At 34.9% G+C, this 23,205-nt stretch overlaps 1 protein-coding gene across 2 annotated transcripts in view; it reads right to left on the bottom strand.

The window, feature by feature from the left end:
• Positions 1-4,764: 4,764 nt before the first annotated feature.
• The window catches only part of PTPRE (protein tyrosine phosphatase receptor type E), a 68,961-nt gene continuing 50,520 nt past the window's right edge, over positions 4,765-23,205 (bottom strand). For both annotated transcript variants that reach the window (XM_015817654.1, XM_015817662.1), the window contains 14 exons: positions 21,253-21,329; positions 21,093-21,129; positions 19,493-19,590; positions 18,562-18,681; positions 17,188-17,351; positions 14,881-15,016; positions 12,236-12,385; positions 11,345-11,438; positions 11,042-11,118; positions 9,737-9,871; positions 8,831-8,956; positions 7,799-7,950; positions 6,002-6,137; positions 4,765-5,044 (listed from right to left, as the gene is read on the bottom strand). In XM_015817654.1, the coding sequence (XP_015673140.1) occupies positions 4,970-5,044; positions 6,002-6,137; positions 7,799-7,950; positions 8,831-8,956; positions 9,737-9,871; positions 11,042-11,118; positions 11,345-11,438; positions 12,236-12,385; positions 14,881-15,016; positions 17,188-17,351; positions 18,562-18,681; positions 19,493-19,590; positions 21,093-21,129; positions 21,253-21,329 (1,577 nt within the window). In that variant the 3' untranslated portion in view covers positions 4,765-4,969. The remainder of the gene's footprint in view (positions 5,045-6,001; positions 6,138-7,798; positions 7,951-8,830; positions 8,957-9,736; positions 9,872-11,041; positions 11,119-11,344; positions 11,439-12,235; positions 12,386-14,880; positions 15,017-17,187; positions 17,352-18,561; positions 18,682-19,492; positions 19,591-21,092; positions 21,130-21,252; positions 21,330-23,205) is intronic.

Raw genomic sequence — 23,205 nt, 5'->3', positions numbered from 1 at the left:
CTTGTAACCTTTTTATCACAGATAGTTCTCAACTTACAACAATTCATTTAGTCACAGTTCAAACTTACAGTGGCACTGAAAAGTGACTTATGACCATTTTTCATACTTAAAATCATTGCAACATCTCCGTGGTCACGTGATCAAATTAGGATGCTTGGCAATTGGTTCATATTTATGATAGTTGCAATGTCCTGGGATCATGTGATCACCTTTTGCAACCTTCTGACAAGTAAAATCAATGAGAAAGCCAGATTCATTTAACAACCTTACTACTAGCTTAACAATAGCAGTGATTCACTTAACAACTTTGGCAAGAATGTCTCACTTAACAGCAGAAATTTTGGGCTCAATTATGGCTGTAAGTCCAGGACTACCTGTATTGCTAGATTCAGATTAATTTTTTTATATACAGAACAAATATTGGTATCAAATGGAATTACACGGAACCAAATAGCCTGAACAATATCCAAGAAACAGATTATGTTGGGTATTCTGGTTTTTTTCTCATGGAATCCAACATAATTATTTAAAGTCAGCTATTGCAAAATAAATTTTACACGTTAGGAGGAGACTATTTAGATTTATATTTTGAATTACTAATTATATTGCACCAACTCCAAGTATTCTGTTTTCTGAATTTCTCTGACCTTGGCTATTTGCTTGCAGACATTTTGTTACATTACTAGATAACATCTTCAGTTCTAGAATAAGTGGAATTTACTCTATTTATATACAGTAGTTTTCATACCATTCAAAAGAGGCAATAAAAAAGCAAAAAAAAGAATCAAAAAGACCAGAATACCTCCTCAGTAACAAGCAGCAGGGATAAACACCAGGATTAAAATCAGACAAACAATCAAGCAATAAAAAATACCCTAATCAAGGAACTACCAACTCAGTCAGTTGGTAGCCTAATCAAAGAACTACAAGGGGAAAAAAACAATACTGCCACCAACACTGATCTGGTAAGCTTCTGTATATAAACAGAGAAACTCTATTCCATTCTAGCACTGAAGATGTTACCTTCTAGAATGACATGTCCGCAAACAACTAAGCTCAGAGAGCATCAAGGACTCCACAGTTCAATCCTGAACTATGGAAGTCTCCTCTGTTGAAATCAGTCCTTTTCATTCATGGACCTTTTGTGCATTTTTGACAGATTTCGTTTCTATATTATTTTATAGAACAACATAGTTCTTTTTTTAAAAACAATGAGGCATATTTCTACAACATGCAGGATTTTTCTTGGTTTTTGATGGGTAATTTAAACACAAAGTGTAATGCTATCCCTTAAATAATTTACACAGGTACAATTATGTTTCAGAACTTTCCAAATGTGGTTTCCTCCGAATGTGTTAGAGTCCCATAATTCTTCAATGATACAATCATGAATGTTTGAATAGGAGATAAAATACTGCACATCTGGGTGGTGACTGTTTATATATAGGAAGCATCAAGAACTCACTGTTATGGTACCAATAGAGTATTTGTAGCTCAGGGTTGGAAGGAGAGGGTCCTTGATGCTTTCTGAGCATGGTTGCTTTCTTGCAGATGTTTCATTACCCAAACTAGGTAACATCATCAATAGTAGTAAGTTAGCCTTACTAGCACTCTTACTAGCATTGATGATGTTACCTAATTACTAATACCTAAATGGGCATGGATGAATAAACACCAGCCAGTTGTAGTAGTCTGGATTTATCAAGAGATAGGAGGTAAATTAAATTGGTGACTGTTTTATATAAAGTTCTGAAGGTGCTATTTGGAAAGATCCATAGAAGGAACTGAGGAATCAAGACAGCTGAAAGACATATATTTCATTCAAGATTTCAAGATGCTTAAAATAATTCCTGATGTTAATCTTAGGTCAGTACCCTCCTCCCCCCAATCTACACAAGATGACCCTTTTACAGAAGAACAGCCGGGACAAAAAAATTGCTAGAGTTAATTTCCACTTAACTCACGCAGAAAATGTTTGATACTTCCAAGGTTGCTAGAAGCATTTTCCAAAGCACTATGTGTTCATCTTTTGGGCTCAATGGATTTTTGTCTACACCACATCAAGCTGGAAATTTTGTTTTTCTAAAGTTTTTTAGAATTCTATCAGATACTTGTATAGAAAGTTTATTCAATATTTCTTAACAACATAACTTTTGAGATTAGAATCTTTAATATCAGTCACTTCATAAAATAAGCATGATTCTTTATGTGCATACAACTCTGTGTACATAGGATTTTTTTTCATCTATGCAGTTGTGCTTAAAAACAGTATGTAAACTGCTAACCTAAATAGTTTAGAAATTAAAAATAATTGGCCTGATAGGGAAATTTTGGACATTTTTTTATTTTCTGGGTTATTAAAAGTATTCACTTTTCTTTTCCTTTCAGAAACAATTTAAATATATGTAGAATTAAAAAGAACAAGAGCTAAAGTAGAAAGACCATCTTGCAGTCTACATAATTTTAATAAGGCATTTATAATTCATAAAACAACCAGACAAGCCAGATATATTGCATATTATATAGACATTTGTATATAAATTTATATAAATTATGTTTGTGCTTTTAGATATATATACCTTCTAAAATAGGGGAAAACAAAATTCTGTCTATTTTGTTACTTTACTGTCATTCTAGTTTTGTTCAGTCTTTAGGTATGATCCACACTTTCGCAGAGCAATTTTTTTTTGAGTTGCTCCACAGAGGAAGGAATGGGTGGACATTTTTAAGAATAACTCCATTTTTATTCTTATATTATTCCCTACATTGTTTTAGAACAATTTAAAACAATGTATGGGAACAGAGAGGGTGAAAAACTATAAGGTAGAGAGTATAAAAATAATTTGTCCTCTTCCTTCTTCCAGCAGCCTCTGTTATTTCCTGGAGTTAATCATAACTGAATCCAGGCTTACGTTATTTTGTTTTGAAAGAGCTGAATTACTATTTCTCTTTGCTGGTATCAAGAAAATGTTTCTTCTGTTGTAAGAACTTTGAAATCTTGCAGCAGCCAGTAAGATGGAACTATAGGGTACAATTTCTATACAAGTACTATCAAGATGATTGGGTTTTGTGCTTTTGGACATGACTGTTTGCACGTGAATAGCCCAATCAGAAGACCTGTAGGTATTCTGGCATCTACATGATGCTTCTAAGTTCTACCATTCATGTAGGCCACATTACAATAGAAATAAGAATACTTTTGCTTTTGCACTCTGAAGATAAGGAGCAACTAGATATTTGGGGATACGGTGCAGGGAATCATTATTTTACTTACAGTATGTGCCATGGATACCAAAAGAACTTAAATAATTAAGGGCTTTACTGTGAAATGAATATTGAATATGTGACATGAATTAATTTAGATTGCTTACTAAAGAGATATATTTTTTCTTTATATAAATGTAATATCTGACTTTATAGCTATTTATGACAACAAAACAAAATTTCTTGATACAAAATAGTATCAAATATTGATCAGCTGGTTTATAAGTTAAATATAATTTCTGTTAATTCAATACAATGATAACTTAAAATTATATTTTAAGACTACTTAATTAAATTTAAGAAACTCCATATTTACACTATGGTATTAATTGAGAACTTGCATTAAAACAGAATTTCCTAGAATCCTATTTTTAAAAATATACATTTTTAAAAAAATTAAAATAATATATTATGTTGTTGCTTATGGAAGATTTGTGTTCTTCTCTATTCAAGTTGTGCTTAACTATAAAGATCAAAACAGTACCAAAGAGGCAAATGATTCTAATTGATACTGATAAAATAAAAATAAATATTTAGAATATTCTCACATCCTAGCACATTTTGTATATTCTCCACATTAATATTAGTGATGTTGTATTAGGATAAAATATATTAATGACCACAATAGCATTAACATAAGAAAACAAGAAACAGATGTAAATCTTATTGAAATGAAGACTCAAGAATTTTTTTCTATCTGTCTATCATAGAAAGCCCATATTCATTTCAGTCTGGTTGGTATCTTTGTGGTGTAATCATTAAATGGTATTTGCTTTAAATAAAATATTGTTAAATGATAGCAGGATGATTTTTTAGCTCTAAAAATGTACTCTTTTTTCTTTTTTATATAAATATTAGGGACTATATACAATAAATTAAAAATATATAATTTCAAAATTAAGATTAGAGATAACGAATCACAACTTTACATGCATTTAGGCAAAATATGGGAAAGATTCAGCCAAAATTAAGGTGATTTAAAGTTCTATTAATATATTTTGCTCTTACATGGGCTCAGAGTGATCAGTGGGCTGTCATCCAAGCCACTGATCAGATCTACCTCAGTTTAATTTCAGAATCAGTGCTTTCAAATGTTTAGCTGGATTCGAAGTCCCATTAATTTCAATGGGAAATATTTAAGCATATGCTTATTAAACCTACTGAAATCAGTGAGTCTTAAATATGCCTAACATAGGCTGAATTGTGCCTGTATTCACAGCAGTATATACTGCAATATTTTGTACATGGGGATCAGTTATTTAAAATTAAAACCAACAAAAACACAAAGCCATGACCTACATAGGGTTGTTACACATGCAGACACAGGTTTTGCACATCATTTCGTCAGCTGAATGAGTAGTCCAACATGCAACTATATTCTGCGTATACAGCTTTCCTCCTTATCAACCAGCTGGGGTGAACATGTTAAGTCCTTTCAAATCTACGAAAATCCCACAAATCAGCTCTTTCCTTTTGTCACCAAACAGCTGACTAGAAGTTTATTTTATTGTATGAAAAGAGTCTGTGCATACTCCTTTGAATCAAGGTAGAAGCTTATTTGAATGATACATATACCTGAAGAGACATTCAAAGCAAAACATAATCATATGTATATTTAGATTTTTTTTTAAAAAAATGGAAATAAATTAACATGATTTACAAATCTTTGTACAGATGATTAAATTAAAAAAAATGGCAAGCATTTTCACTTGAAATTGGCATAATCAGAAAAAATATCAATGAAATCTTGTACCACTTTGTAGCAGAATTCATACTGTTCCTGCAGATGCAAAAAAGAGACATTGTTACGTTTAAACTCTGTTGAATTGTATTTAACTTCAAAAATTAACTGTAGAATCATAATAAAATATCATACAGATAAAATGTTTTTCACCTTTTGTTACACGTTGCAGCACAATTATCTATCCAGTGACACTGCCTAGATTAAGACTACTATACTGTATGTAAAACAATGAACAAAACAATTATTTCCTTTGAAGAACTATTTGAATAAGAAATGAATCCTGGTACTTTTGTATGTTTTCATTAATATGAATGCATTTTCAGTTTACTGACCTACATATGAGCCTATTAATACAAATTCACTACTCTAGAACATGTTTTCATAGAACAAACAAAAGACCAGTTCTAATTTTTGCTGATTAGATATTTTCATTTTTTGCCTTTCTCTTTCTTTTCTATGCTCTTATTCATAACTGGCTTTCAGCTCTGTTTAGAGCAGGCATGTGAAACTCACGATGTCATGTGACATCACGCGACATATCATGACTTTTCCCCCATTGACGGCAATGGGATGGGTGCGGTTTTGATGTGATACATCTGGCTCACGGGCCGGCAGTTTGACATGCCTGGTTTAGAGCATGCCAACAAAATAAGGGGACCTGAAATTGTATCCTAACATTACCTTTAGACATCCTATAACCGGGTACTTTTACCATTGGGGAGGAATTTTGAAAGTAAATTATACATGTACTCCTCAACATACTATGACAATTGGGAAGCTCTGTCGCTAAATGATATGGTCCTAATGTATGACAGCATTGCTTAGCAATCCCTGCAGTTACACTTGCCATCATCAATTGAGTCCCACAGTCACTACACTTTAGCAAAGCAATTCTATTGTGTGATATGGACAGAGCCTCTGTTTTGCTCCCAAAATATTAGTGCTATATTATATTATTAGTGCTATATTATCAATTGCGGTGAAGCAACATACCAGTGTTTGCACCATATGTGGTCTTTGCAGCCGTAAGCTCTTCACAGCTTGAAATACATCTAAGAGCCCCTCAGCTTTGACTCGCTCCAAAATATTGCTGAGTGCTATGAATGTACCTGTTCTTCCAGCTCCGGCACTACAAAGACAAAGACAAATACCGTAGGCAGAGAAATAAAATATACATGTCAAATTGAGTCTCTGCTAATGTAAATAGGCTTAGTAGCCTCTATAGTTCTTTGCTTCTTCAGGAGTACCAGCTATGGCGTTCATTTTGCAAATTTGCTCATTCATATATAGCTTTTATAAAATCTTCACGTTACCATAAAAATACGTTTTTTAAAAAATTTAAACTTTAAAACTATTCAGACAGTGAATGCTGATTTTGAAGTTACTTCCTTATATACAAAGTTTCCTCTGGAACAGATTTATCCACCCACCAAGATCCAGAGGAAGTTTCCACTTGCAAAATGGGAAGAGATAGTTATTTCAGTATTAATTGAGAGGATTCTTCAACTTTGTAGAACTATATAGGATTAGGAATTGGGATCTTTCACAAAAGTTTGGGGGGGAAAAAACCAACTTCACACACTTCTTGAATTGTGTCTCAATTTAGCTTGTATAAACTGCTATGATGGAATGTTTAGTAGATCCTAGGAAGATGGAGAGGGAACGAAGACTGTCACAAATAGAAATCCTTCATCCAGGGGAAAGGTAAGCATGAGAAAGAGGCTCAGAATAGCTCCACCTTATTTACATTACATATAACTGAATTGGAGAATTGCTTTGGCAAGCTTTCAAGATTCTGTTATATTACAGTACTTTGTTATCAATAAAGAATGTTTCCATTCTCTATTTCAATATTGGTAATTTATGAGCCTAAAGCAAGGCATGAATTATAATTATAGTGAACAAGATTAAATGAAACACCTCTTCAGGAATCTGAACAATTTATCCAGTAGAACCAAAGGGATATTAAAGATTTGTTAACAAAGTCAATTTTCAAATTCATCTGGAGTAAGGTATCCATCGCAGAATCCATTATAGAAACATATGTTAAGACAACTATAGAACTGTGGAGTGCTACACCACTACACCATGTGCATTCCATGCTGTGATAGCATGATATATACTATGATAGCTCTTTTTCTACAATTCACTCCTTTCATTTCTGACCAGCAATAGCAGCTTGTGGGGTCAGCTATCCATGCTCTAGTAACCTCTAGATCAGGCATGTCAAACTGCCGGCCCATGGGTCAGATGCATCATGCCGAAACCGCGCCCACCCCATTGCCGGCAATGGGGAAAAAGTCATGATATGTCGCACGACATCATGTGACGTCGTGAGTTTGACATGCCTGCTCTAGATTACTCTATTTTAATATGGTTCATGTGAGACCACCTCTGGGAAAAAATTGGAAATTAGAAGTTGATCACAAAGTAGGAACCAGACTTGAGATCAGAAGTTCCATTACATTGTGCTGTTTTGTTAAGTCCATTGACTCTCTTCTCAGTTTTTAGGACCAATTCACTGGTGGTTATTTTTATCTCAATGGTCTTTTAGGGCTTGGGACCAGATTATCTGAAGCATCATCAGTTTGTATATACACTTGCCATTATGCTCATCCTCATCACTGGCCAATTCACCTGCTTCCCTGCTGTAAATAAATGGCAGCTTCCTGATTGTGAAATTTCTTTCATGTACCTACTGCCTCTGCTTCAGAGTGAAAGTCCTTGCGAGCTTTTCAAATTTAAAGCTGCAAAAGAATGGGGGGGGGGGGAATGTAAGAAAGTGTTTACCTGCAGTGTACTGTAATGGGATGGTTTCCTGTCTGCTGTTGCTGTTTCTGAACAGCTGCAATGAGGTCAATCATACCTTTCCCTTCAGTCGGAATGCCTATCTCAGGCCATCCATGAAAATGAAACTGTCGAATAACTCTGCCTTGCTTCTCCTAGTTATTCAGAAGTGAGAAAGCCACAAGTTTAAGATAATTTTAGTAATGGAAAGAAATACTTTTAAATACCAAAGTCTCACCCACTTTTCTGGAAGTAATTCCATCAGACATAGCAGGACTTACTTCTAAATAGATTCATAAAAGCTTTCAGAATCTATTACATATTGCAACCTTTCTATAAGCAGTGCCAAAAATTATGTAGTTTGTATCAACTACTATGTTTTTACCTTAACTGGCCAATGTAATATTAGAAAATAGATTTAAAAATACCATATACAGTATATGTATATGGTCTATATGATATACACATACACACATAATATGTGCTTGTAGTGTTTCTATCTCCAGTAAACTGAACACTAAATTGATGAAGAGAAGTTCCTCATTAATTTAAAGATTGACTAGAACTGTAATGTAAATATGAAACAGATGTCTCTCACTCTTCAGGCTAAGGAAACAATAATCCAAACCTGTTGATTTGAAAATTTAGAATTTAAATCTTGGTGCTGCTACACCATGCATACAATGTGTATGTATGCATGTGTGTGTGCATATGTATGTGCATGTTTTATAGACAGATATAGAGATAGAACTATAGAGATATATCAGATATGATTTGATTTTTTAGGTCTGCAGTAGACTGATCTTCTGTATATATCTTCTTTCTTGTGTGAAACTTCTCTTGTTAGCCAATTACAGAAGGATGGGATTAAATTTCTGGGCAGTCAAAATTTGCCTGTTCTGATATGTTTGTTAAAGTAAAATATTGATAACTATTATGGACAAATCTGCTAAATGGAAGTAAAATGTATTTAAGACAACCTGAAGTTGCTATAACTACAGTGACTTTAAGAAGTAGAGAAATTATGAAGAATACCTGATTGTGTGTAATCAAAAAGTCCCTTATGCTTATAGTATCAACAAGCAAGTCATTCTTAATATCAATGGTAATCTCGCCATAAGAAACAGAACCTTCTGATGGCCAATACTGGAAACATTTTTCCTGTAAAATTTAGAAACAGAAAAAAAAATATTGCTTTCATATTTCTTGTTGATATCTAAGCTATGTCAATCATTCCTGGGATTTACAAATTAATTCAATTTTCCCCACCCATTTATATTGCACCATAATATGTACCATATAATCCATCTGCACTAGAGTAATGAAAAGAATCACACCCAGGTGGTTCTGATATCCCAATTAAGTTAACACCAAATATACAGAATTCTTACTATAAGGAAATTGCAAGTGTTAAACATCACTAATATCTGAGCATAGAACTACACTTAATTCCCACTGAATTTATTGGCATTTGATTATAACTTCCTCTGAATTATGATGACTTTTTTTGGACTTTGGCTATTATACACGGTATGACAATTAGATTTCTATATTTTCTGAAAACATGTGATTGTAAAGTAATTCAAGCTTTTGCAAATCACCTGTCTGTGATAGACAAGTGTTTGCCTCAGCAATTCAAGAGTAGCCAGTTTTGCTCCCTCGTAGGAGATTTCATGATTTATTGAACAGTTAAAATCCTGGTCAACAGCAGTCAATAGCAAATGCATCAATTGTAGTTGCACAGCCTCAGAACTGCAAAACATTCGCTAGGACAAATTTATGCTAGGCCTACATTTTATGCTAGGCCTACACTGAGGCACTACATTTTACAGATCAGTGTTAATGATATATAATGTAAAGATGAATTTTCCATACTCTTGTTCCGCTTTTTAAAATGTTAATAACAAAATATTTACAAGATACTGTACAAAATGCTCATACTTGCTCCCTTTCCAAAACTTCTGTAAGCATAACAATGGTGTGGCATTTCCACTCCCACACCATTCGCCAGAAGTCTTCCACAGTATGAGGAAGAGGTCCTTGAGTTGCAATGAAGTAGTCCTTTTGGCGATAGCCCTGGATACAAAGAAATATTTCATCCTTTGACAATTCTGTTACCTAGATTCTCCGGTTTGGAAGGAATTTTATATTAAATAGATCTATTAGAATAGATGTTTTCTTTAAATTTCTAAAGGTCCTTCCAATCCCACTCCCATTCACTCTGATCCACAAATCAAAGAAATTAGTTAAACAAATTTAGCCCAAGTCTTCACTGAGGCTTACAATGACTGAAAAGAAGACCTGTTGGAGGGTAACACCAGAGAAGACAAGGGCTTGTTAAATTAATAAATAATGAGCCTCTTTCATCTGAAAGGAGGATATGAGAGGAATACACATCACTAAACAACTCATGACTTCTAACAATAGTCTGTTGAGCTAGCCACAATGGCCAAATTTAAACAAGCCACAGTTTACAAAACACAGTGGATGGTCTCACAAATCTCAAAATCAGACAAGTGATATTATGTTTACTGCCAATGTGTGTAGCTCTTCTTTTACAGTTGACCTTTGAGAAGGAGATCAGAATCACAAAGTAGGTGGCACCAGGATAGTAAATGATTCCTCTCGCATATATTTACATGTATTTAAAATGTCAAATTCATTAAATATAGTTAATATGATCATTTCTCAGTCATGTGTTTAACAGTCTTTTGTCATTTGTCCTATTAACAATACCAAATTTTGGTGATCTCTGTGGCTTTAGTCAAAGCATTCTGGACATCACACACTTTTATGAACTTTAGAGTATGCAAGTTTGACATAACGCACCATATGAGTTCAATACTATGTAATGAACATTCATTTGTCATTGAAATGCCAAGAAAAAACACATTGTTCACCAAAATAAATAGACAGAGAAAAGTTTGACATCAGCAAAGAAAGTTATCTATTTCTATTTTCAATTAAATAAAACAAATCCTGCCATAGTAAAAAGTAAATCAAACTTGGTTCTAAGAAAAAGCAAATATGTTTGCTTCTTTATGTTGATATTTTAAATACAAGGTCTTTTTTATTGTTATTATGAGGCTCTGATTCCTTTTCTTTAAATTCACAGGTTATTAATGTACAGTAATGTTGAAGGTCATGTAACACTGCCCTTTTCTAGATGAATTTTAAACAAATATTCTGGAAAAGATGTTAACATCTCTTACAGTATGTGAATTTTCTGTACAGAAAAGTACTTACATCTATGAAGGAAGCATTGATATAATCTGTGTACTCCTGACCTCGTTTCATTGAAAGAATCACTCTGTTAAAGTCATCTAAGGCACAAAAAAGTTACATTAGATTTTGTAAAATTCTAAATATTTTATAGTCAATAATAGCATATAAATTATGGTCAGCAGGCTTTTACAAAATTAAAGTTTAGTTATATTTCAGTCTGCAGTGCCACCTGCTGTTGCTTGTAAAATATTACAATATTCTTTTAGGTAAGTGTTTGTCAATTAAATTATACAATTTGTTTGAAAATGCAATTTAATGTCTTACAAGGGATTATTTGGATAACTCTGGCTTTCTTCATATTTGCTGGCAGATTACCAGTTCTCATGTTTTCTTTCATTATTCGAACATTTGTTAATTTCTAAAACAAAAGTAAAAATTAGACAATGACTACAAATGAAAATATAAAAACTCAATATGAGAAGAACAATAACTTCAATCAAAATGTCTTACTGATATTTTCTTCTGAAAAATTCTGCTTGCTAAACCAACATATCATTTCATTTGCACGGGAACTTTGTTACATACTTCCACATAAGGAAATTTTAAAATTGTTCTACAAGCCTTATAGGAAGTTAAGTGTAAGAAAGTTAAAAGCCAGTTCGTTGTACTAGTTAAGGTACTTTGGGGAGGGGGGGGGAGAGAAAGAAAAAAATACTGGTTTTTTTTTTTTATGAAATAGCATCAGCTGAAAAATTCACACAGCTATAAGAAGTCTAGAAGACTGTTTTATTGAAATACTGTTTGTTAGTAATTTTTCCTTCATCAATACAAGTGTATTTTTTAATGGGAATACTGAATATGAGTATTTTTTCATACTTTAACACTATAAATGTACTCATGTACTCCCAATCCATTTTTTCTTTTTTAAATATTTGCTTGCATGAGGTTTTTTTTAGTTTTTTCTTTATCGTGCCACTTTCATTTTATAGTACTTAGTTTAAATAAAAAATTAAAAGCCAAGAAATAAAAAAAAACCTTTAATTTTTAAATTTTACTTAACTTTTGATATTTATGTATAAATAGCATGACAGATATTGCTAAAACTATGAAATATCTTAGGAAAGAAAATTAATGTATTAAAAAGAAGCATTGGAGTCAATTAATAAAGCACACTTGTTTTATTTTATATCAATTTTTAAACTATTTAAGGCTTACTTTAAACTCTTCTTCCAATCCTATTTTAACAAGATTTGGTGTGGTGCTATTTGATTGCTGCAGATGTTTTTCTAAGGAGGATACATCTAGTTCTGTGTCACCATAGAGGTAGTATTCAAGTAAGGCTTGATATATGAAGGAATACTGCATCTGTAAAGAAACAGAACACTCTAAATCATGATCTTTGAAATATTTTTAGTTGAATAGTATTCAGCAACATTGTTTTAAAATTAAACATATCACTTATTTTTACAATGTTTATAACCTCCCCACAGTCCAAAAATCCTTTGGATTTGGGAATAATGAAATAAAGCTGAGAATAGAACATTACAATCATATTTAGAGAGTAGAAATCAAAATATAATTCCAATTCATTACTAGTGACATTCAATTAAACCATCCTGGAACAGCACTGCTTTCATTAATTTTCAGAATGCCTCTAGAATAGGGTTATTTGTAATTCAAGGGGTAAGGTGTTTCCAACAAATGGGGCTGCCACCTAGAAGCCTGTCATCTGGCCTACAATGTATGACCTTCATGAGGAGGTGGGACTTGGAAAAGGATTTCTCTATCGGATTGAAATGGATGGGTAGATTCCATTTTCATATGATGTTGTCTGATATATTCCAGTATTATGTTGCAAAAGGTTTAAAGGTGACAATTCGCACTTTGAAGTGAGCCAGGAACCTATTGGCAACCAATGTAACAAGTATAGGATAGGTATATTATCATTGACAGGACTGAACTGTCAAGAGTATTTTTAATTGCCCTGAAGGTATGGGCCATTTCTAACCTACATATTTCTTGCACACCCACAATCCTAGTGCGCATTGGTGAAATGCACTGTCCAAATTGTTGTCTGAGTAGCTGAATTTTCTGCAAAAGTTACAAAAGAGATTAATTCAAACTTTTCAGAGGTCACTTGGTAGCCTGAAGTCTCAGATTCTACACCTGAGACTCAAAGACCGAGAGTGATACCTACTTATTGCAATATAGCATAAATGTTCTCGTAACAAAAACAAAATAAAAAAGAGGTCAGGTGATATGGTAAAAGCTGCAAAGATTTAACAAGGAAATGAATACAATCCCTCCCATCTCCCATCAGCCTTAGTCTTAGCTACAAAAAATGAACTTACACAGAAGGCTTTTGCGGCAAATATTTTTAATAAGAAAAAGTGCTGTCCTCTGACTTTTTTTTTAAAAAAAACCACCTATTTGCTATGATCAGCTAGCTGCTACTTTAGCATCATTTGAAAACAATAGATGATGATTCTTCTAAACATCAGGATATCATCATGTCAGCAGTGAGAAAATGAGATATGTGATAATCTCACTGTGGATAAATACAACTGATTTAGGGAACAAAAACACCTAACACATTTGAGACTGAATACAATATCAAATTAAGTTGCTATGTAAATTATTTCTGTTTCTCTGTCATTTTCAAAGAAAGATTTTAACAGTGAGAAGGAGAAAATGTTCACCAATAAAAATTAACCTCAATTGATTAACATGCAAAAGATTCATATTGATGTAATGTAAAGAAGGCTTCCTATAGTTACTGGAAATAATACCGTGTTTCTTCGAAAATAAACCCGCCCCAGAAAGTAAACCCCAGCTGATTTTTGAGGGGTGGGCCTAATATAAGTCCTCCCCTGAAAGTAAGCCCTACTTAAGAGCCTGCATGGACAGTCTGCCGCTGATTCCGTCTGGTTTCACCAAAGACACGAAGTGGGGGGGGGAATCTGCCAGTGCCTCTGCGATGAGGCCAAGCCGATGGGGGAGGGGGGATCTGACCCATGATACCAGTATACTGGTTCCTTACTGCTGTCTGGCTTTTTCCGTGGCCTCATGGCAGTGGCATTGGGCACGACACGCAAGGGGGCAAATGGCTGGTTTCGATGGGCCATGGCTGTTTGTAGCTTCACGCGTCGCGCCCAATGACGCTGCCATGAGGCCTGGCGGATTCCCCCCCTCTGACCCATGTGCCAGTATACCAGTTCCTTACTATCGCCGGCTTGTTCTGTGGCCTCATGCAGCGGCATTGGGCGTGAGGTGGCAAATGGCAAACGGCTCTCCGGTTTTGTTTGCCACTGGCCGCGGCCATTTCCTGCCTCAGGCATCGCGCCCAATGCCGCTACCATGAGGCCTGGTGGATCCCCCCGACCCACACAAGGCCGTAGCCAGGCCTACCATATGTTAACCCTAACCTCCCCAACCCCAACCCTAACAGGAGATGAGAAGCCCTGGGGGAAAAAAACAGAAAAACCTGGGTGGGAAAAAAACGGGTTTTTTTTTTTCCAAAGTAGTTTGGAAGCAAACGGGGAAAAAACCCTTTTTGTTCACAAGTTTTCCAGGCTTTTTCCAGGCTTTCCCATCTCTAACCCCCAATGTCTAACTCCAACTCTAACCCACACTCCACCCAGGGCAACCACAATGCACCCACACTCCACCCTGGGCGCCCACTTCACCACCCTCCCTCCCCAAGCCCCACCCCCACATGCTCGCAGCCTACTGGTACTGGCAAAAGGTAAGCCCTCCCAAAAGTAAATCCTAGTGCTTACCTCAGAGCCCAAAAGGAAGTAAGACCGGGTCTTACTTTCGGAGAAACACGGTATGTATATACTGTATGTATTATTACTTACATCCGTTTGAACCATCTGTGGACGCTGGCTGCGAATTCTTGACACAAACTCGAAAACATCAACTTTTTGTTCAGTATGCATCATGTCAATCATGGCATCTATTACTATGAATGTGCCTGTACGACCCACACCAGCACTTGGAAAAAAAAACATAGTTGCAACTAAGCAGACCACAATGGAATAATGCATCTTAAACTGCAACAATACTGTATATCTTACTTCCAAAACATTATTTCTTTGTCTTTATTATATTGCCAATAGCTGAACCAATTTCTGGACCCATTTCAGTCAGGTTTCATACAAGGGTGTTGAGGAAGTACACAATTTGGGGGTCCTCCTGGATTCATGGCTCTTGCTCAAAGAGCAGGTGGCAGTTGTGGCTAGGAGAGTCTTTGCACAACTTCGTTTTGCATTAGTTGCCTCCTGGATTAAGGCCCTGAGCATAGTCCCTAGTCATCTGTAAGCTGGATTACTGCAACATGCTCTACATGAGGCTACCCTTGAAGAGTACTTGGAAGCTGAAACTGGTGCAGAATGCAGTGGCGTGCACAGTCCTGGGAGCCTCTAGGAATGCACATATAACACCACTACTGTGCGAGCTGCATTGGTTATCAGTTTACTTTTGGATCCAGTTCAAAGTGTTGTTATCTTTAAAGCCCTACATTAAATGGGTCAAGAGTATCTGAGGAGTGTCTTTCCACAATGGGACTAGCCTGCCCCACTCACGCCAGAGAGAAGAGCCTTGCTATGGATACCATCTGCTAAGGAATTCCAGCAGGCAGGTTCAAGGAGAAGAGCCTTTTCTGCTGTGGCTCAATCCCTGTGGAACACTCTACTACCAGTAGTAAGAACTTCTCCCACCCTTTGGCCTTCCAAAAGGGTATCAAACTTTGCCAGTTGGCCTGGGGCCCTGAGGGAGGCGCTTACTGCTAGAAGTGGCTGACAGGGTAAGAAGACCGCATTTCCATCCTGTCCATCTCTTGGTTCCAGTTTCAGTATAGTTTTACAATCATAATCATAATCAGTGTACAGTTAATGTTTTAATTATTTTTTGTTTATTTTATAACTCGTAAGTCACTCAGAGTCACCTTATAGGGTGGCATAAAAAAATGAATGAATGAATGAATACCAGTTCTGTTGTTGATAACATTTGGCATCCATTTTTGTGCTCCTTGACTTCAGCAGTTCTTGATATCACTAACCACAGTACTCTTCTTAATTGGATGTGGTGAAAGCCCTTCATTTAAGTGGCTCCCAGGTGCAATTCAAGGTTCTGGTCACTGCCTATAAACCCCATCATATTATATGGCCTCATTATCTGAGGGCCTGCGAATCTCCAATAGTTTCTGCTCTCCCCCCAGGTATGTTCAAGCAGAGTGCATGTGTTCCAGGTCCCTTCCATTAAACACTGCCAACCTGTAGCACCAACGAAGTGTGCCTTTCTGCCTCTGCCTCCTCCCCCCAGAGAAACATATGGTACCCACTCTCCTGAGGTTTCATTCCCAGGTTTGGGGTCAGTGTGTTCATTGATACATTTGTAAATCCCATGTTATATTTGTATGGATGATTGTTCTGGTTGTTTTAACCCAGGCTGTTTGTTTATTTATTTATTTACTGGATTTTGTGAGCTGGTAGTTTGTTTACTTACTTACCTACTTAACTGAATTTTGTAAGCTGACCGAAATCTAATTACATATATACAGACAATCCTGCTTAACCTCCTGAACTACCACAAGAGGGAGCACAATTATCAAAGATTGCTATTTAAATTGCCATGGCAAATAATCTTCAGCCTTCTTTGAAAAGAAAAAGGCATGGCATCCTGTGCTAGGCAGGGACTTTTCCTATGTATTATATCAGTTACTTGTTTTTGCTTATGATATCATTGTAACTTCCTCTCTCCCTCTAATTCTGCCACTGCTCATTTTTTTAAAATGAGCAATTTAAAGTTTATTAATGACATGTTTTTATTTTTGAATTTTGATACAGAAACTCAGCTTCCCTTCAATGTTCTCTCTATATATTACTGAGCAGAAGACTGTGGAATATTTTACTAAAATTAGTATACAGGAGTCTATAATTTCCAAGTATTATTTTCCTGTATTTTTATATTACATCTAACCTCACTGTATCTCTTAAAGGAGCCACCAGATTTCTGTGAATGGAAAAATGGGGTAGTTCTTGTTTCTCTTTTACACACCTTCCAACATTTGTTCCATGGAGCATCCTTTGGATTAGTGTGGGCTGTTAATCCAACGCCCGGACACTGAGAAGGATAAACATTTCCCATTCCACATAGATACATACCTACAGTGAACCACTATTGGTCCAGCATGTGCAGGATTCAATGACTTGACTTTCTTTAGGAATTTAAGCATTCCAATAGGTGTAAAAGGCACTCCAAAATCAGGCCAGCTGGTGAAATGAAGCTGAGTGACAAGTCTCGGAGCTTTACAGCCATCAGAAACCTGCTGAAGGTCCAGAAACAAAATATGAACACAATCAATTACATTTTAGATTGAAGTCAACCAATAGTTTAGTTACTTGTTACTTGACTTTTTTCTTCCTCTGCAGAATACACATTAAAGAGAAAAATTAAAGCAGATACAAAATTAATCATGCACCAAAAGCATTTGTAGATGAATTATGTTCAATAAACAGATTTATTTTTTCCACACTGACATCCCAACTTGGAATATTCTCCAGGTTAAATTTGTCAGGCACCAATATTATACCCTGAGTTTAAAAAAATTGTCTGAAATTTTTACATTTTAATATACTGTCAGAACAATCATGATGCTGAATCAGACCAGTAGCCAAGCTAATACAGCTAAGTCCTCACAGTAGCAAATCAGATATCCACAGGAAACCATATGAGAGCTACAAATGTAGTATAGCAATAGCAACAACATTTAGGCTTATATACTGCCCCATAGCACTTTGCAGCACTTCCTGGGCAGTTTACAATGTAAGCATTATTTGCATACTGCCCCCAACAATCTGGGTCCTCATTTTATTGACCTTGGAAGGATGGAAAGCTGAGTCAATCTTGAGCCCTGTCAGGATCAAACTACAGGCTGTGGGCAGAATTTTCCTGCAATACTGCACTTTAACCACTGCACCACCAGGGCTCCCTGATGTATATCACATTCAATAATATTTCTACAAATTTGTCTGATTAAAGCCAATAACTTCCCACCATACAGTACAAGAGCAGGTATAAGTATCTGCCCATAGTTTTAAATTTCTATTGCATCTGATTCTATTACTCTCATTTTATTGTTTATACCATTCTGAAAAACATTATTATTGAAGAAGGCATCATTTATATTGTCATTTCTACAGGATTTCTTATGATGTCAACATAATCTGAATTTTGTAGAAAGCATTAACTCAGTACAGCCATCTATGATCAATTACATTTTTGGGGAATCATGAACTCCCAAAAGGGACTCCAAACAAGGCACTAGTAGAACATCAGGATCAAAGTATGCACAGAATTTCAAATAACATCTCAGTATGAATCCTAAAATAATATCAAGAAAATATAAGTGAAAATTAAATAAAGTTGAGTTTTTATCCTTCAACAAAAACATATAATTCTAAATATTCTTTATTCTAAAAACAGGGTGAGCAATAATTAATTATATTTTAAAGCAATAATAAGAGAAAGTGAAATACCGGCTGAATACAAAACTTTCGAATGGTGTAATCTACAAGAACTATGCAGTCCTCCACAGAAACCCGGATGCTTCCATAGGTCCAGCATCCTTGATCAGGCCAATACTGGAAACATTTGTCCTATGTAAATGTTAAAACACAAACATACCACATCAGCATTTTGTATGTTTCACCCAAACGAACAGGTTAAAAACATACAATTGTGTTGCAACTATATGGAAAAAAAAAGGGGACTAATTCTGAAATTGAAACCAAACACAACCATATATCTCTAAATTATATTCAAAATAAGATCAGGGTAAGTTGTGACATATCATAGCACTAATATTTGTTGAGATGTAACTCTATCATCAACTATGTTTGATTATTGTACAGATCCATTTCTTCAAGTCTGGGTCTATTTAGAAGATAAAAGAACTTAATATAGTTTTGAACTAAAGCTTAGAACAGAGAGGTAATTTTATGTCATCTTTCAAAAATATAGCCTACATACATCTTTTTTTCTCTCATTATGTGCCAGGAAAAGTCATTCTTGAGCAAAAAAAAAACATGCTTCATTTATCACAAATCAGAATTCATTAGCTACTGCTACTTACAGGTATATTGCAGGATACAAATTTCATATTGAATTTAATCAATGTTATTCAAATAGTAATAATGATGGTAGAAGGAAAGTTGGACCTTAAATGTGCTACTAACATTCTTTGGCGCTATGAAATTGTAAATTTTGTCTATCAAACAATGCCAGAAAATCAGACAAAGAAAAATATGTAAGGTCAAGTATTAAAATTACTGCAGTGCTGTACTGTATCAGAAAGACTGACATTTTACTGGCAAGATGATATAGGAAGTGGTTATGTTACTAATAGTTTTGTGGGCTATTGGACTGCTTCAAACCTATTGGAGGGAAATAAACTTTGAAATGTCTTACCTCTTTTCTCTCTTTCACATTTGTTAACATGACAATAGTTGCAGACTTCTGTTCCCATATCATCCTCCAGAAATCATTTACTGTATCCTGTTTAGGACCTAGATATAGAAAATAACTACTGAATTAACAGCTATACAGAATACAGAAAAGTGTTTCTCATCTTATCTACTGAGAAGAATATCAAATTCTATAAGAAATGCTCAAAGGGGTTTACAACATTCAGAAAGCCCAAGGAAAAGAAACAAATTAAAAATGCATATTAAAATTGAAATAAACTGGCCAACTGGGATTCAGATTTCACAATAAAAATGTTTCACTGTTTCCAGCAAATAAACTATCCCTCGTATTAGCAAATCTGAAAGAGAAACTCTATACTATTTTTGTTATTTTAAAATACATTCCTCCTGAAGCTTCAGGCTGAGGTATAAAGTGATAAAAAAAATTGTGCAGTGGCCCTGAATCCAAAGTTTATTCTTGCTAGTGAGGTGAATATATCACAAGTAAATTTTAATTGTAAAGACACATTCCCCCTAATCCTTCATTTCTTAGAAATATAAAGTTTAATTGGCTCAAGCAAACCAATTCCGGCTTGTGTTCCACTGCACTCTTCTTGCATTTTAACAGAAAAATGTATACATTAGCATAATTGGGCAGTTACTTTCCTATTCTCACTCAAAAAATAAAATGAAATGGAAACAGTAGAATTAAAGAGATTTTGACATCTAATGTAAATATATTTGTATAATCCTCAACAGATCATAGACCACATCAATTCCTTCAGTACATATTTTTCAATTGGAAAATTGGATTAAATACACATGCGCACACACGCAGATACACAAACACATGGATGGTGTACCAAAAGTGAGACCCCCATAGACAATTTATTATATAAATTACATTAAATATTCAAATATGTTGCCATTTTCCTATTTAACTAGGACCTTCCCCCCAAAAAGTTTACATCTTCATTGTTTTCCTGCAAACTATAACTTTGCTAAACATGGTGATGAAATTATATTTGCCATATTAATATTTAACACTAATTCAAACTTTTCATTTTTACTTTCTAATGATTCTTATTAAGTTTGATAGTGGTTAAGGAACCAGGCTAGAAACTGAGAGACCGGGGTTTAGTTTTATTTTCAACATGAAGCCAGAAAACTGCAAGAACTTGTCTCACAGTCACCTGTGAGTCAGCATTGACTTGGAAGTACATACACATACACACAAACAGTTCTCTACTAACTCTTCCTTAGTTCTGTATATCTCTAATTCTTATCCCAATGTCGTATAAAGAGTGAAGTCAAGGCAGATTGCATACTTCTCCTTTTCCTTTCATACTATGTACCACTTTTTCCTCCAGTTCAGTTCTCAGTAACTTCTTATTCAATCTAAAGATTCTTCAGAAAAACACTTACGTGTTATGGTACACTCATTAACCTTAGAATAAATAAAACCAATATTACAAAATCCTTAAATCTTACTTTAGACTAAATGTAAAAGGAAACTAAATATTTCTGAAATACTTTTGCATATGCAAAAGTACAAAATAAAAACTTTTTAAAACATTTGTCAAACAATAGAAACCAAAAAATACCTTGAGCAGCTATAAATTTATTCTTTTCCTTGTAGCCCTATGATAAAATAAAAAATATGTATGTTATTTTTACAGGAATATATAATAAAGATGCATTTAAAAACAGTCTGTAGTTATTCTGGAAAAATAAGTAATTGTATAAGAAAAGGATTTCACTTACATCTATATATGAAGCATTAATGTAGTCTGAACACTGAAATCCATCTATCTGCATTAAAGTTACTCTGGAATGATCATCTGTAAAAATGAACACTCAGTTAGAACTGTTTATTTCCAACATGGAAGAAATGTGGATAAAGCTCTAAATGTCTAATTTCTTTCTGAAAAAAAGCTAAACTAAAAAAAGTTGATACAACAATGCATGATGATTTTTTAAATATTATAGCTTCTATATGAATGATACCATGCACTCATCTTACTAAAATAATGGTTTTTAAAGCATCAGTTTAGCAATGTATCATGAATATAAATGCAAAATCTTAGAAAGTAGGAGAGAATGATTAATAGCAACATAAGTTATCATGAATTAAAATCCCATGTTGTGTTAATTTCATTGGCTACCTGTTCAATGGTGGCATTAATTTTACCTCTGCAAATGGACACAGACCAAGTAATTTAGGGACAACCTCTTTACAAATAAAGCTATGACACTCTTTTTTCTGATAATGATTCCTAGATTAGGAACATAAAAAGGTCTGATGTCCTCATACAACACTCCCCTGTTGTTGTTGTTCTAGAAATAATTAGTAGACATCAGAATTAGTAACTGATCTCATGAATGTGTCTAATCCCTTTTACAATTATTTAAGGACTCTTTCTCATACCACAAATGATGTGTTATCTCATGTCTTTAAAACAGAAGGAAAATATATGACATGAAAAGCTGCTATTCCCATAGCATTCCTTTTGATACTCTATTGAAATAAAGCCAACAACATTGGTACTCTCAAATGTTGATGGTGGGGATTATAACCTTGTAACTCTAGTGAGGAGAGAAGCTGGCATGAGGACTGGAAGTGGGAGCTCAATGTTGGGGAATCTATATTCTTCAGACTCAGTTACCCATCTGTGATACCTAGGCTGAATCACTGCACCAGCTGATGCCACCCTTCCCTACTCCCTGGCCCCTGGCCATTCTAATTGGGCATGGCTTCCAGTGTGGTCAAAAACGACTTCTTATCAATTTGGTCACTACTGAATCTGCTTTGGAAGCTCAAGAACAGAAGAAATATTATTGTTTAATACTTCTAGTAGAACCTTATCACCACCTCAGATAGTAACATCTGGTAAGACCCTCCCATAAGGGAGACAAATAAAGATAAAGCAGCTTTTTAATTCTGCCCAAATTAATATAATTAATCACATTTAAATTAATGTAAATTTGTTCACTTCTTCCACTGGATGATTTCCAGACTACCTTACAAATATTTACTTATTAATACTACTGAATTATATTTTGGATTCTAGCACTGGAATCTAATCCTCACTTTACATTTTCCTATAGGAGTATTAATTTTGTGGAAGGTTTTCCATCAGATCACAATTCCTATGAGTGAAAAAAAAAAGCTGCAGACAAGACTTGTTCTTTTCAACAGCCAAGGCAGAAATGGCCACAGAGGCACACAACTTTATGGCTGGGTGGGAGGAATGTTCCTGCAGTAGGCTATATGAAGACCTGTAAGTCACCAACCTACATCAGGTTTGTCTACACAGCACACAGACTGCTGTTTACATAGGAAGCTTTTATAGAGATGGTGATCCTAGCAGAAGTCTGGGGAAGAGGAAATGGACAGTGGTACGTCCCTCTTTCCCTTAGGTTCATAATGAAATGTATCCAAATATTTAGTGTGCTACATCAGCTAATCTTAAACATTCTTTTTAATATTTTGCCTCATACTTGGCATGAAACACTTGTGTACGGTGGTGTGACCCTTTCTATCTTTAGCTAAACCATCTGGTATAAACAAGACATTTCTTGCCTTTGGTGTGGCTTTGTTTTGGCACTGCTAACTGAAATCTGTCAAGAATAAAATAATCCTTGTGCTCTTGTCAAGGTCAGGTGGACATGTTGATATGAGATACCTATATCCCTGCATTTGGTATAAATGCCTAT

This window comes from Protobothrops mucrosquamatus, unplaced genomic scaffold, assembly GCF_001527695.2.
Source record: "Protobothrops mucrosquamatus isolate PMUCROS unplaced genomic scaffold, P.Mucros_1.0 scaffold_128, whole genome shotgun sequence".
Taxonomy (NCBI): domain Eukaryota; kingdom Metazoa; phylum Chordata; class Lepidosauria; order Squamata; family Viperidae; genus Protobothrops; species Protobothrops mucrosquamatus.
This window is presented reverse-complemented; position numbering and strand designations above follow the sequence as displayed.